This window comes from Gorilla gorilla, chromosome 13 (assembly GCF_029281585.2).
Source record: "Gorilla gorilla gorilla isolate KB3781 chromosome 13, NHGRI_mGorGor1-v2.1_pri, whole genome shotgun sequence".
NCBI lineage: Eukaryota > Metazoa > Chordata > Mammalia > Primates > Hominidae > Gorilla > Gorilla gorilla.
The window spans coordinates 73,220,001-73,232,852 of record NC_073237.2 but is presented as its reverse complement, the minus strand read 5'-3'; the positions used below and the strand labels follow the sequence as shown (position 1 = coordinate 73,232,852).

General features: G+C 51.4%; 1 protein-coding gene across 1 annotated transcript; it reads right to left on the bottom strand.

Moving 5' to 3' along the window:
- Window positions 1-7,948: 7,948 nt before the first annotated feature.
- Window positions 7,949-9,780, bottom strand: FOXB2 (forkhead box B2). Its single transcript, XM_004048158.4, has one exon. It carries the CDS (start codon window positions 9,546-9,548, stop codon window positions 8,250-8,252), a length of 1,299 nt encoding a protein of 432 aa, XP_004048206.1. The 5' UTR covers window positions 9,549-9,780; the 3' UTR covers window positions 7,949-8,249.
- Between the last annotated feature and the right edge of the window lie 3,072 nt (window positions 9,781-12,852).

The following is a 12,852-nucleotide window of genomic DNA, read 5'->3' as shown; positions in this document are numbered from 1 at the left end:
TGTGACCATTTTCAATAAGTTATCAGGCTTCTGGCATAAAAGTTGGGAGATGTTCACCCTTCTGAAACATGCAATAATCGTGAGTAGCTGTAGGTTTTTTGAATTAAAAAAAAAAAAATTTTGGCATAGATAGGGAAGACACAATACAGGTTTAATCAAAGTAATAGAACTAGTACCTAAAACTTTTCCCCTTGAAAACCTTGCCATTCCACAAAAAGAGTTGCCAGCTAGAATTAATAAAAAGTACAGTACTATTTTGGAAAACTGTATATTATTTTTCATTTGCAAGGAAATGCCTAACCTGGTAGAATGTAGAACTTTGTGTCAATTATCTTCTTAATTTCAAAAAGGGTTTAAGGCTACTAAAAATTCATGAAACACAAAAGGTGAAAAGAGAGGAAGCCAGTAGAAGAAGTAATACAACGACATGAATTTTACTCTTCAGCAAGCCCCCAAGCCATTTTGGGGCCTCACCAGCAAAGACTCTGACTCAGCAGATGTCAAGTGGTGCCTGAGACTGTGTGCCCTTCTAGCAAGCGCTCAGGTGAGGCTGATGTTGCTGGAACCCAGACCATACTTTGAGAAGTTCTGTGCTGTGATAGTTAATTTTAGGTGTCTACTTGAGTGGATTAGGGGATAAATACGGAGAGACTTGCTAAAGCATTATTTTAGGGTGTGTCTGTGAGGGTGTCTCCAGAGGAGATTGGCATGTGAATCTGAGTAGATTAAGTGGGGAAGACCCACCCTCAGTGTGGGTGGGCACCATCCAATTGGCTGGGGACCTTTACAGAGCAAAAACAAGGGACAGGCAAAATTGGTCTTTCTCTCCTGGAGCTCGATTTTAACCCCTTAACATTTCTTCTTTCCAGCTCTATGGCACAGTGATTCTCAGAAAATTCCTGAAGTAAAGCGGTAGCCTCATTTTCTTCCTGAAGGGATGGCTGCAGTGGGGGCTGTGGTGCAAGGCACAGCGGGAAGATAGCAAGCTGTGCAGGGTTCCATGTGTCTTTGCTGCTGTTTGGTTTTATATTTCAATCAGTCAGCTCTTCACCCATCCCCCTAGACTTAAACTACTATTTTAAAGTGATCTGCTGGGTGAAGTGGCTCACGCCTGTAATCCCAGCATTTTGGGAGGCCGAGGTGGGTGGATCATCTGAGGTCAGGAGTTCAAGACCAGCCTGGCCAACATGGTGAAACCCCGTCTCTATTAAAATACAAAAATTAGCCAGGTGTGCTGGTGGGCACCTGTAATCGCAGCTACTTGGGAGGCTGAAGCAGGAGAATTGCTTGAACCCAGGAGGCAGAGGTTGCAGTAAGCCGAGATCGTGCCACTGCACTCCAGCCTAGGCAACAGAGTGAGATTCTGTCTCAAAAAAAAAAAAAAATTTAAAATTAAAAACTTAACAAAAGATCCACATTTTGTTAAAATACCAGTTATATTGACTGAATATATTTTTGACTAATTATTTTCCTAATTATTAAAATAAAACCTAATTGGTGCAGATAATCTAAAACAATCTAGAACATATGGAAAACACACATAAAAAATGACATTTCACCAACCTAAAGACATTACTGTTAATATTTGGTATAGTGCTCTTTAGTATCTTTTCAATGTATGTTACAGGGTTGAGACCATACTGCATCTATTAAATAGTTTTTCCTCAATAGGATTTCATAATTTTTTTTTTTTTTTTTTTTTATGGAGTCTTGCTCTGTCACCAGGCTGGAGTGCAGTGGCACTATCTTGGCTTACTGCAACCTCCGCCTCCTGGGTTCAAGTGATTCCCCTGCCTCAGCCTCCCGAGTAGCTGAGACTACAGGTGTGTGCCACCATGCCTGGCTAATTTTTTTGTATTTTAGTAGAGACGGGGTTTCACCATATTGGTCAGCATGGCCTCAATCTTCTGACCTGGTGATTCGCCTGCTTCGGCTTCCCAAAGTGCTGGGATTACAGGTGTGAGCCACTCTGCCTGGTCTTTTTTTTTTTTTTTTTTTCATAATCATTTTCTACTAGAAGTAAATTTTCATAAACATTACTTATAATGACTGCATGATATTCCATAGTATGCAAATAGCATAATTTATTTAAACATTTCCCTATGAGGATTTAGGTTAATTCCTATAAAATAAATTACAACAAAGTTAATGTCACAAAATCCTCATCCTGATGAATTCTCAGGCAGACTAAAGCCTCATCTTTTTAGGCAATAAATGAGGCTGAGAGTTACATAGTTTACTCTCGTTAGTGTCATAGATATAGTCATATACATTGAAATAATTGATCTATAGCTTCCTGAGAGAAAACCAAAACAATGGCATTAGGTTAGAAAATTGAAATTAAGGCCAGGTGCGGGGGCTCACGCCTGTAATCCCAGCACTTTGGGAGGCCAAGGAGGGAGGATCACGAGGTCAGGAAATCGAGACCATCCTGGCTAACACAGTGACACCCTGTCTCTACTAAAAATACAAAAAAATTAGCCGGGCATGGTGGTGGGCACCTGTAGTCCTAGCTACTTGGGGGGCTGAGGCAGGAGAATGGCGTGAACCCGGGAGGTGGAGCTTGCAGTTAACCAAGATTGCACCACTGCACTCCAGCCTGGGCGACAGAGCAAGACCATGTCTCAAAAAAGAAAAAAAAAAGAAAAAGAAAATTGTAATTTAATTTTATTTTTGCTTTGTTAGTATTGGATGCACACTTCTGCCTCTCCCTCCTTCCCTCTTTCCTTCCTTTTTAAAATGTGTGTTTCAGCATTGTGAAACCTTTCTGGGATAAATCTAGTTTAGCTGGTCCTGGACCTCAGCTCCCTAGCTCCTTTCTTCCCAGGTATCCTTCTGCGGTAACAGTAGAAACATGTTGTCCAGGAAGGTGTTGACAAGACTGGCAGGGTCTCAGATCTGATAGCAAATTTTAACTCCTTTTAAAAATGATGCTGCAGTTATGAGGTCAGTGACTTATGAGCAAAGCTTGGATGTCTCAGGTATACAAAAGACACTGTTCCTTGTGTCAGGAAAGAACTGTTTGGATTAAATTAAATACAAAAAGAACCTCCTTCCAATATTCTTTTAAAATGTTTTCATGAATCACTATGTTAGCTTTTAAAAAGTGTTTGATAATTTTATAACATCCTTTTTAATGTGGCATCCAGTGTGGCTCTTCAGTCTAAAGAAATGTTACTATAATCATATAACTGTAGTTCTCAGATGCTTTATTTTCTGCTTAATAATATATGTGCATATCATGTGACTGAGTATAGATCATATGAATATATTATGGCTTAAAACTCAGAATTTGAATTTCATGGACTGTGCTAAAATTCAATAAAACTACATTTGGATGCAAGGGGGAAAGAGAAACATGTGGCTTGAATTTTCCTTAAAACACACAGGGAATAGTTAAAGGGGAAAAGTGCTTGGGACAGAGTATAGCTGAAGTTTTGCCAGACTCATACCATTTAAACAATGGTTTAAGACTGAATTAAAATCCCAAGCAGATCTCTTTAATCTCCCCCAAAGGATATAAGGTAGCTTTTCAACTTTGAAAGATAAAGTTAATGTAAATACTTCGAATGAGCAAAATGGGGAACGCTGGACTTGAAGAAATTGTTTTTGTCCTCTGGAATTCAAGGTCTTCCCAGCTACACTTGGATCCTCACTCTGCCGTTAAACCCAAAAGAGGTTAGGTTATCCCTAGCTTTTGCGACTATTTCTTTAGTTTTCCATTTTCAACGCTAACTCCACCCTGCTCTTGCACTCCCACACAGAATCACAGACACACAATCTGGTTAACACAAATACCTCTTCAAGTCCTTGCCACATCATCCAAGCCTGAACATGTCCCCAGGCTATCCTTTCTTCCCATTTCATAGTTAGATACAATGAAAAACGAAATGGCATTGGAATGAAATGGAATGAAAATGGCAATTTTGTCAGATGAATGGAATTTAAGGAGAATCAGTGGCTTTAGTGATCAGTGTTGCTTCTCCTAAGGCACTCTATTTCCACACTCAGCTGGAGTCTTCCTGTACTAGTGCCAAGCAGGCAAATGTCACCTTTGAATCCCAGGAGGAGATGTGTTGATCAGCCTTCTAAACTGCTCAATGCAAAGATGCTTGGAATTCAGCAGTGCCACTTCCAGCTAACTGGCTCTGATTCCTATGGATGCAACTAGTCCTCCTCCCTGGCTGGACTAATGCCAGTCTACTTAAGGAGATAATTGACCACAAGCCAGCCTTTCTGACAGGCTTCCTAAGTGCCAGATGCCAACTGTGCCAGTCCCGGCCCTTATGGGAAGGCCTGTTCTCCTTGGGATGATAGCTAAGGTAGCTTCATCCTAACCTTGGCCCTTAACTCTGTTCTCAGCTTCCCTCCAAAATATAATCAAGTGGTTCATTCCAAGTTGTTTTCTTTCTACTTTTATTGTAAGAATATCAACACCACCCTCCTTCCTCATTGCTTCTCTTCGTCTTTCTCAGGGTTCACTTAAGTGGGATACAGGCTAAACAACTACAGCCTTTTCTATCATCCTGGAAACTAGGAGCATGACTTCATGTTGAGAGGGTTACCAAAATATCATCATTAATTTATTATTCCTCTTATACAGGTTTTAATGGTTCTCTATAAACTTCCATTATTGCCAAACCAATACTTTGTCAATGGTTGGACCCCTATTAGCATATTTAAAATAAGCACCAAACTTGGCCCTGATGTCTTTGAGTGGATGTGTTTTGGCACTTGGGTATATAGATATGATTCTGGTGACAGCAGTGAGCCTGGGCCTGGGGGGTCTCCCAGTCCTGGTATCCCAAAGTCCTGTCAAGACTATTCCTTGCTAGTTTCCCGGCTTGGCAACGCCGGTAGTAGGTGCTACTGGGGATGAAGCCCTCACAATACAGTTAGGGTTCAACGACAGGCGCCATCTTAGTGAAGAAGGGTCTTCAGGGCGGTGTCCAGGGCCTTAATTGGGGTCTCCCTTGGGATCAGGGCCTTGGCAGAAAAGCCCCGCCCCCTTGTTTATTTACACGAATCCCCTCCCCCCTGCCCTTCTCCAGTCTCCACTTCGTGCACAGCTTCCTTTGTGAACCAAGGTTCCCTTCTGGATGAAAACTGTGCCTCCTCATCTCTGCTCTTTCTCTCCTTCTCCTTACTGTGAAAACCAAACCAAACCACTGTGTTTACCTCACTGATGCAGGAGGGGGTTCCAAGGCAGGGGCTGGGTGCCGGGAAGCTTCATGGCCCACAGCTTCCTCTCTTTCTGGAGAGGCTGACCCTTGAGCCAGCCCACCGGGCGCCGCAGGTCGCTTTGGGCCTCACCTCTCTCCTGAAAGCAGGACCGAGGGCACCCCTAAAAAGCACACTGGGCCTTTCAGGCAGGTGAAAAAGAGAGAGGAGGTGCTTTGAAGAAACCCCTGGGATCCCAGGCCCTTCTTCTGGCCGGGTAACTCGCTACTGCTAAACTAGGTTAGGGGCCGGGGCTTCAGATCACCTGGAGATGGACAGAGAAGCCAGACCCCAGAGTTCCCCCAGATTTATAACTCCCGTGTCAGGGTCCCCTCCGCCTTCTTTCTTTTCTCTTTCAATAGTCCCAGAATAACAGAGAGGAAAACCTCACAGGAAACCTGGCAGTCTCAAGCTGGAAGAATGGGATATACTCCCGAATTGTTTGAGCCCCCAAAACAAAACTTCTGGCCTAAGAAGTGTCTCCCAGGCGAAGTCAAAACTTTGAGGCACGCCGCAATGGGATTTGTAAATAAGGGATTCGTTGAAACACCTAGTTTTAAGATGTAACCTAACTTCCTCCCCATTCCTGCCCCTGCCATTGTCATTCTGTGCATGGGTGGTCTTTTGGCTTTTTATTTTATTCTGATGAAAGGTCAGAGGTGACTTTCGTTGGCCCGGCTGGGCACACGGAAGCTGGTTCAAAGTAGACCTGTGCTAAAGGGTGGAGGGCGGAGGCCGGGACGCGGCTTCCCAGGCCCCAGCGGAGGCGCCGCACCCGGCCGGGGCCTCCTGGCCCACTCCCAGAGCAGCTCCGCAGCAGCCGCTGCCCAAGGGTTCCCTTCCCGCAGCTCGAGCAGCTTGGCCACCGGCTTTCACCCACCAAGAACTCTGCGGGCCCAGGCCCCAGGCTGCGGCCTCCCGCGAGGCGCGGTGCCGGCGTGCAACAGGTCTTCTAGGCGGTGGTGGCTGGGCGCGCTTGCCTAGTTGATGCGGCAGCGGCAGTGTCCCGGCGCCAACCCGGCTGCCTCCGTCCAGCACCGCAGACTTAAGGGGGCGCCGTCGGGCACCCATCCCGCTGACACCGAGTTCCTGGCCTTAGACGGTAGTCGAGGACCTCAAAATGGGAGAGAGGTGACGGATAGTGGTGACAGGAAAAACGCACCGTTGCGGGTTTTTGCTAATTCAGTCTCTACCATGGTGGTGGACTTAAGTTCGATTAGGAAACGGACATATTAAAAATAGGTGGTGGCCGGGCGTGATGGCTCACGCCTGTAATCCTAGCACTTTGGGAGGCCCAGATGGGAGGATTGTTTGAGATCGGAAGTTCGAGACCAGCCTGGTAAACATAGTGGGATCTTGTCTCTAAAATACTACTACTAATAATAATAGATAGTAAAAGAGATGATTGTGCCAAAGGCTGAAAGGAGCAATGGAGGAAATCGGTGCTTACTGGTGGCTCGCCCGTGTACTCACCCCTTTGAAGTTCTGAAGTTAAGAAATAAGAGGGAGGGGAAGGATTTGCAAAGTGCCCTAAGCTAACTGTAGGCACTCAAACCACGGCCTCATCCTTGGAGAACTGAAACACCTTCACACGGGGCTAGCATAGATATCCAGAGAGAAGCTTTAATAGAGAACACCGCGTACAACACCAGCAGACATAAACAAAGTCACAACCCGAACGCGGCGCGGACACGAGGCGGAGGTGACTTAGAGCCAAAGGGCAAAGCGGATTTCTCCCCACTCTGCCCCCCTCCATTCCCAAAATTGTGTCGCGAGTAAAGTGCTATTCCCTGGGGCTCAAGAGAGGGGAAGGGCAAGAGCGACAAGGCAAGTTTCTTTCCCATTCAGGAATTGAAACTGAAGAATTAATTCGCCTGAAAGACATAAGCGCTCAAACAGCACACGGAATACCAAAACAGCCGCAGCGTGCAAAGGTGACTGGGTGGTCCCCTTGCTTCCGTCCGAGGAGACTGGAAGGGAACAGCCATGGAACGTTTCTGCAAGCGTTAAGAGCAATATTGTCGAGTGATGGGCCGAGTTTTTCCTGCGTTCGTAAGTTAGGGAAACAAAATCCCGCTATACAAGTGATTTGTTTCCTTAAAATTCCAAATAGAAAGGATCGTGGGAATTCACATTATTCTTGGGCTCTCATCCGACTGATACCCAAACAAGTTGCAGGTGGAAAGTCGCCTGTATTGTCTCCCTTTGGTTGTGTTTCCCAACTTTTGGAATTTGGGGCTTTACCCTTTAAGCCGCTGCCATTCTCTTTTGTGCAAACTAATTGCTCTAGAGGTTCCTCCCATCCTTCTTGACCCCCAGGTCAGAGCCAAGAACCTTAGCTGTTTCCCAAAGATATTTCGTGGGGTTCCCGCTGCCTCCTTTCCTCCCCCTCCCCCTCCAAAGCGACTTTATTCATGACACCGTTTCCTTGCCCATTTAGCTGACTAGGAAAATAACGGTATCAAACGCTTCTTCTTTTCCTTCTTAAATAAAACGAAATTTCCTTAGTGGACGGCAGTTTTGTCTTGAATGTTCACGAGAGGCGACCGCCGAGGATGCGACCAGCAGAGAGAAACGTGGTGGCTGAGATCCGTTTCAGCGTCACTCTCTGTTGGATTCTTCGCGGGAGGTTTAGCTCTGCCAGCTTCTGCTCCCAGGAATAAGGGTCAGAATCGACTTCCAATTTACCAGCGAATGAGGCTTTCCTAACATCCTTCGTTCCCTCCCCCCATAACTTGTCGATTTATATTAATTACAATAGAAACTCTTACCTGAAAATTGGCTTTCATTAATCTGATTGTACAACATAGTATAAACACAGACACCAGGAGGGTTATATTTATTCAGACCACTGGAGAATCCACTTTTCGGGGTTGTTCGTCTATTTAAATACCTTCCGTTCCAGCAAAGGCTGAGACTTGCCAGCTCTGCCCGGCCTGACCAGGGCGCCCTCTCCCCGTCGAGTGGTTTGGGCGGTTCCGGGCCCGGCGTCTCTCACTGCGCTGGTCTCCCCACGCCCGCCGGGTCCCCTAGGAGTGCACTAGCACCGAGTGCAAGGAGCCGCCCTTGCTTTCGGTCGCAGTAGGGGCTGTGGGCTCCAGCAGAGAGGCAACGGGCGAGGCCGCGGCCGCGGAGCACACGGTGGATGGCGCCGGAGGCTGCTGCGAAGCCGCGGGGACAGTGAGCCCCGGCTGCAGCGCGGACACGGGCGGCAGCGCAGGCGTGGGCTTGATGGGCACCGGCATGGCAGGCAGGCTCTGGCTTGCCGAGTGGCACAGGGCCTTGACCGGGACCCCGAAGGCCCCATACTCCGGGCCTACAGGGACTCCGGCTGCGGCTGCGGCGGCCGCGGCGGCGGCCACCGAATCCATGACGCCAACGTGCGGCCACACGGAGCTGACGACGTTGCCAAGCTGGCCGGGCACGGGGTAGCCCAGGTGGTGCATGACGGACGCCAAGGGCAGCCCTCCAGCCTGCAGCACGCCCTTGTAGTCCCGGCCAATAATGTTCTCAATGGCAAAGGGGTGCTTGAAGCCTGACGTGGACGCCGCGGCCGCGGCGGCAGCGGCGGCGGCCGAACCCAGCCCGTAGGGTGGGAACTGAGACAGGCGTCCCACGCTGCCCACCGCGGCAGCCGCGGCCGCCGCCGCCGCCGCCGCCACGGCCGCCGCCTCCTGCATCTTGCCGGGGTGAGACGGCTGCTGAGGCTGCGACTGCTGGGGCGGTTGCTGCGGGGGCTGTGACGGGAGGTGCGGAGGCGGCTGCGGAGCAGTAGGCGGTTGCTGGTGGAAATAGTGTACCATGTGCGGCGGCGGCGGGGGTGGCGGCGGCGGCGGCTGGGGTGGGTGGTGGTGATGGTGGTGGTGTGCGGCAGCGTGGTGATGATGGTGGTGGTGGGGGTGGTGGTGGTGATGGGGATGAAGGTGCCCTCCCGGACCGGCGCCCGGCGCGCCCTTGGTGCTTCCCGCGTGCAAGTGAGTATGGTCGGCGCGCAGCACCTTGAAGCGCTTGCGACGCCGCAGGAAGCTGCCGTTCTCGAACATGTCCCCGCAGTCGGGGTGCAGCGCCCAGAAGCTACCCTTGCCAGGCTGGTCGGGCCTCCGCGGAATCTTGATGAAGCAGTCGTTGAAGGAGAGGTTGTGGCGCAGGCTGTTCTGCCAGCGCTGTGTGTGCTCGCGGTAGTAGGGGAAGCGCTCCATGATGAACTTGTAGATGTCGCTCAGCGGCAGCATCTTCTCGGCCGAGTGCTGGATTGCCATGGCGGTCAGCGAGATGTAAGAGTAGGGCGGTTTTTGGTCGCTGTACGAGCTCTTCCCCGGCCGCGGCATCGCCCCCGGCTCCTCCACCGCCCTCCGGCCCGCACCGGACCACAGAATCTCTCCGCACTCCGTTCCTGGGGCCTGGCTGCCCCCACTAATTCCCACTCGGCCCCTCCAGTACCGCCACTTTGCCCTCTCGCCCTCCAGGCCCTCTCTGCTTCTCTCTCCGGCCTTCTCCGAATTGCCTGGTGTCTCCGACCTTGGCCTTTCGGGCCTACTCAGCTCTCGGAAGCTGGCAACTTCTGGCCCCGACGGTTGCCGACTGGCGCGCACAGTCGCGGGCGGAGTGCACCAGGTTTACCGCCGCCTTCTCTGCGTCTTCCCCCGGGTGGCCAAAGACTGAGTGCTGGAGCTGGCTGCAGAGGAGAGTGGCAAGGGGCCGTGTTTCCTCCCGACCTCTTTGCTTTTTCTAGGTCCGAGGGAAACCCAGATCAAGATGGCTGGGAGGAAGGTCTGGGCAGTAGAGACTCTGGCCCTTTAAATCTGAGTTTGCGCCTGCTGTCCTGGAGGCCAGTGACAGCAGGACTTCCAGTGCCCTGGACGCAGGCCCCTGGCCAGGCACTTAGCCAGACCGCGCTGGAGTTCTCCTTTTCCTGGAGTGAAAAATCAGGGTAAGGAGAGGGAAGATTGGCTGCTAGGGCGCGTCTCTTTTCTCCGAGGCTCGCAGCGTTGCCGGGGTTAGAAGAGACGCGCAGCCCTAGGCTGTCGCTGAGGAGAAAAAAGTTTTGTGGTTTCTGAAGCGGCAGCGCCCGCAGGTTCTGCTGAGGAGTGTGGGGCGCAGGACTCTGGGAGCTAGCGGCGGGCTGGAGAGGGCGTCTGCGAATGCTGGGTGAGTGCTGGCCGGGGAGGCTCAGCCGTCCGCGCCGCAGCTGCCGCCTTTCTCCCGGGCTTGTCTTGAGGAGGAGAGGCGACGGCAGTGGCAGCGACGCGCTCTCCTGGCTGCGTTTTGTAATGGTCCCCGAGACGCCGAGACCCCCGCAGCTAGCGCTTCGAGACTATCACATGACCGAGGCTGAGGGACTCAGCCGCCGCCGCCGCGTCTGTAGCTGAAGAAGGGGCAAGAAGGCGCCGTGCCTCGCCCCCGCCCCCTTTTCCACCTCGTTTCGGGCGCTCTCCACCCATCGCGTTCACCACTCGCTCGGCAGCCCCCAGCCACCTCCCGGTGCGGCGGGTGGCGCAGGCTGTTCGCCGGGTGGGGGCACAGCTCCGGGTGCATTTCCCGCAGCTGCGCCCCACCCGGGCCACCAAGCACGGTGGAGGGGGAACAGGACACTGCCTTCTTGCTTCTCTTCTCTCTGGCATCTCCCTCTTCCGCCCCCTTCCTTTTACCCTTCCCTGTTTTCATCTACTCGCTCTGAGCTTCTCTCTCCTTACAAACCCTTTTTCATGGGCTAGACACTCTGGGTCAAGTTCAGAGTATCGTGTCCTCAAGGCCTCTTCTCTGCAAGAAACCCCAATGATTAGAGGGCTGGAGGGAAAAACTCATGGGGAAGAAAGCATGGGGTGTTTTCACCAAATGCCAAATTCATCTCAGTTTTATTGCGCGCCAACTGCATGTGAGGCACCAGGTGCAGGGAGACAGGAGACAGTATCCGAGCTCCACCATCGCGGTATAGAGGGTGAGACGAACAGTAACCAAGAAATTAATAGAATAGGCACTAAAGGGCTTGGCGAATGGAGGCTCCACCACACTTTCCTGGAGCGAGTGAGTTGGACAAGATGAGGTTTCTCTGGGATGGCGATGTCTGAGCTGGGGCCAGAAGTAAGAGTTGGGGATTCAGCGGTCCCATCACCTGTGTGTGCTAGAAGGAAGTCTTTGCTATTCTTAGCACGGTGGTGTGGGGCCAGGGCGAGGCAGGAGGTGGAATGGAAATAATTAAATAGGAAGCAAAAATTATCAGTCCACAGGATCCTGGTATGATCTGCGAGGGAGAGGTGGATGAACCCAGGCGTGAGGTCCTTCTGCTTGGAGGTTCCTGATCTGCACTCATCCAAACACCCAGCAGGAAACCCCAGTTTATTGCAGGGAGAACCTGAAGTTGTATACTCGTTTTGGCTACCTTTGCCCTTCGGCTGGGAGGAAAAGCAGAGTTTAGAAACAAGTATACTCGCCGTCTCTGGGACTGTTTCATTATTTGTAAAATAGGGTGGCTGAAGTTGGAAATTCAGCCTAACGGGTCCTTTCCCGTTAGGCGATTTGAGGAGAAAGGAGCATTTGGACACTATGGCTCACTCGGTTTTCCCACGCCTAAACTCGAAGAAAGCCATCGGCCCAGCTGCTTGGGGGGCTGCCCCCTAACTAGCAACCTTGGTGACACCAGATCGGGTGTTTTCAGCTTCTGGCTTTTGGTGAGCTGCACGGTAGGAGCACGTCCGTCCGTGGGGTGGCTTAGCCAGGTCGCAGGAGTGCCGTGAGCGGGTCAGGCCCGTAATTTCCATCTTTAGTCAGGAGCTAGATTTCTGGCTAGCTCTATGTGGCCAGTTTGTCCTAGGCCAGAAGACGTCTGAGAATAGATGTTACGACTGAAGCTTGCAAGAAGGCCCGGGGAAAAGAGCAGCTTCTTGGTCCTAAGCCCTTTTCAAAGGAAGATGTTTTCTCTTTCACTGTATGTCGGAAGCGTTCCTCCTGCCTTAGGAGTTTCTGCGGGATTTTTGTCCGCTGAGACACTTGAGAGAGCCGAGCAGCGGACAGCCTCTTGGCCTCGGGAAGCCACAGAATTCCAACGACGCTCACAGTTTGACAAGAGCCTGCTGGAGCCAGGTGGCTCCTTTTCCTTGGAACAAGACCGTGAGACAACAGCCCTGTCCCAGCCCAGGAAGCTGGGGTCTCCTGCACCGCCGTCAGGCCGCTGCTGAGGAGCTCTGCGTGCCGCGCGCTTAAGGGCTCTCCGGACTTCGACCCCACACGCAGCTCGAGCAAAGGGATCTTTTGTTGATACCTCGGATAGCATCCCTTCCGCGGGTTGCTGGAACAGCAGAGTCTCCTTTTGGGGAGCAGCTCTGGGACCGTGCCCGTTGGGCACTTGCGGCTCCTGGGAACCGATCGAGGGGAGGGGCCCTTCAGGGACTCCCGGGACAAATCTTGGGCGCATAACACGAACCCTGAGCACAAAAAATGAGCCAGGCGCTCACTGGGTGAGCTCGCTACAGCCCGCAGACCCGCCGCCACAAACTCGGGTTCAGCGCCAGGGGACGCCAGGGGCTTGGCCAGTGTCTTCGGCCTCGTCGAGCCAGGTTCCACGCAACCTGGGACAAAACAGTCTCGGAGGCTGAGCGAAGCGCCCCGAGCCTCACGCTTCCGCATTCAGGTTGT

Excerpts from the sequence above, each read along its gene's own strand:
- FOXB2 (XM_004048158.4), bottom strand. The coding sequence starts at position 9,548 with ATGCCGCGGCCGGGGAAGAGCTCGTACAGCGACCAAAAACCGCCCTAC.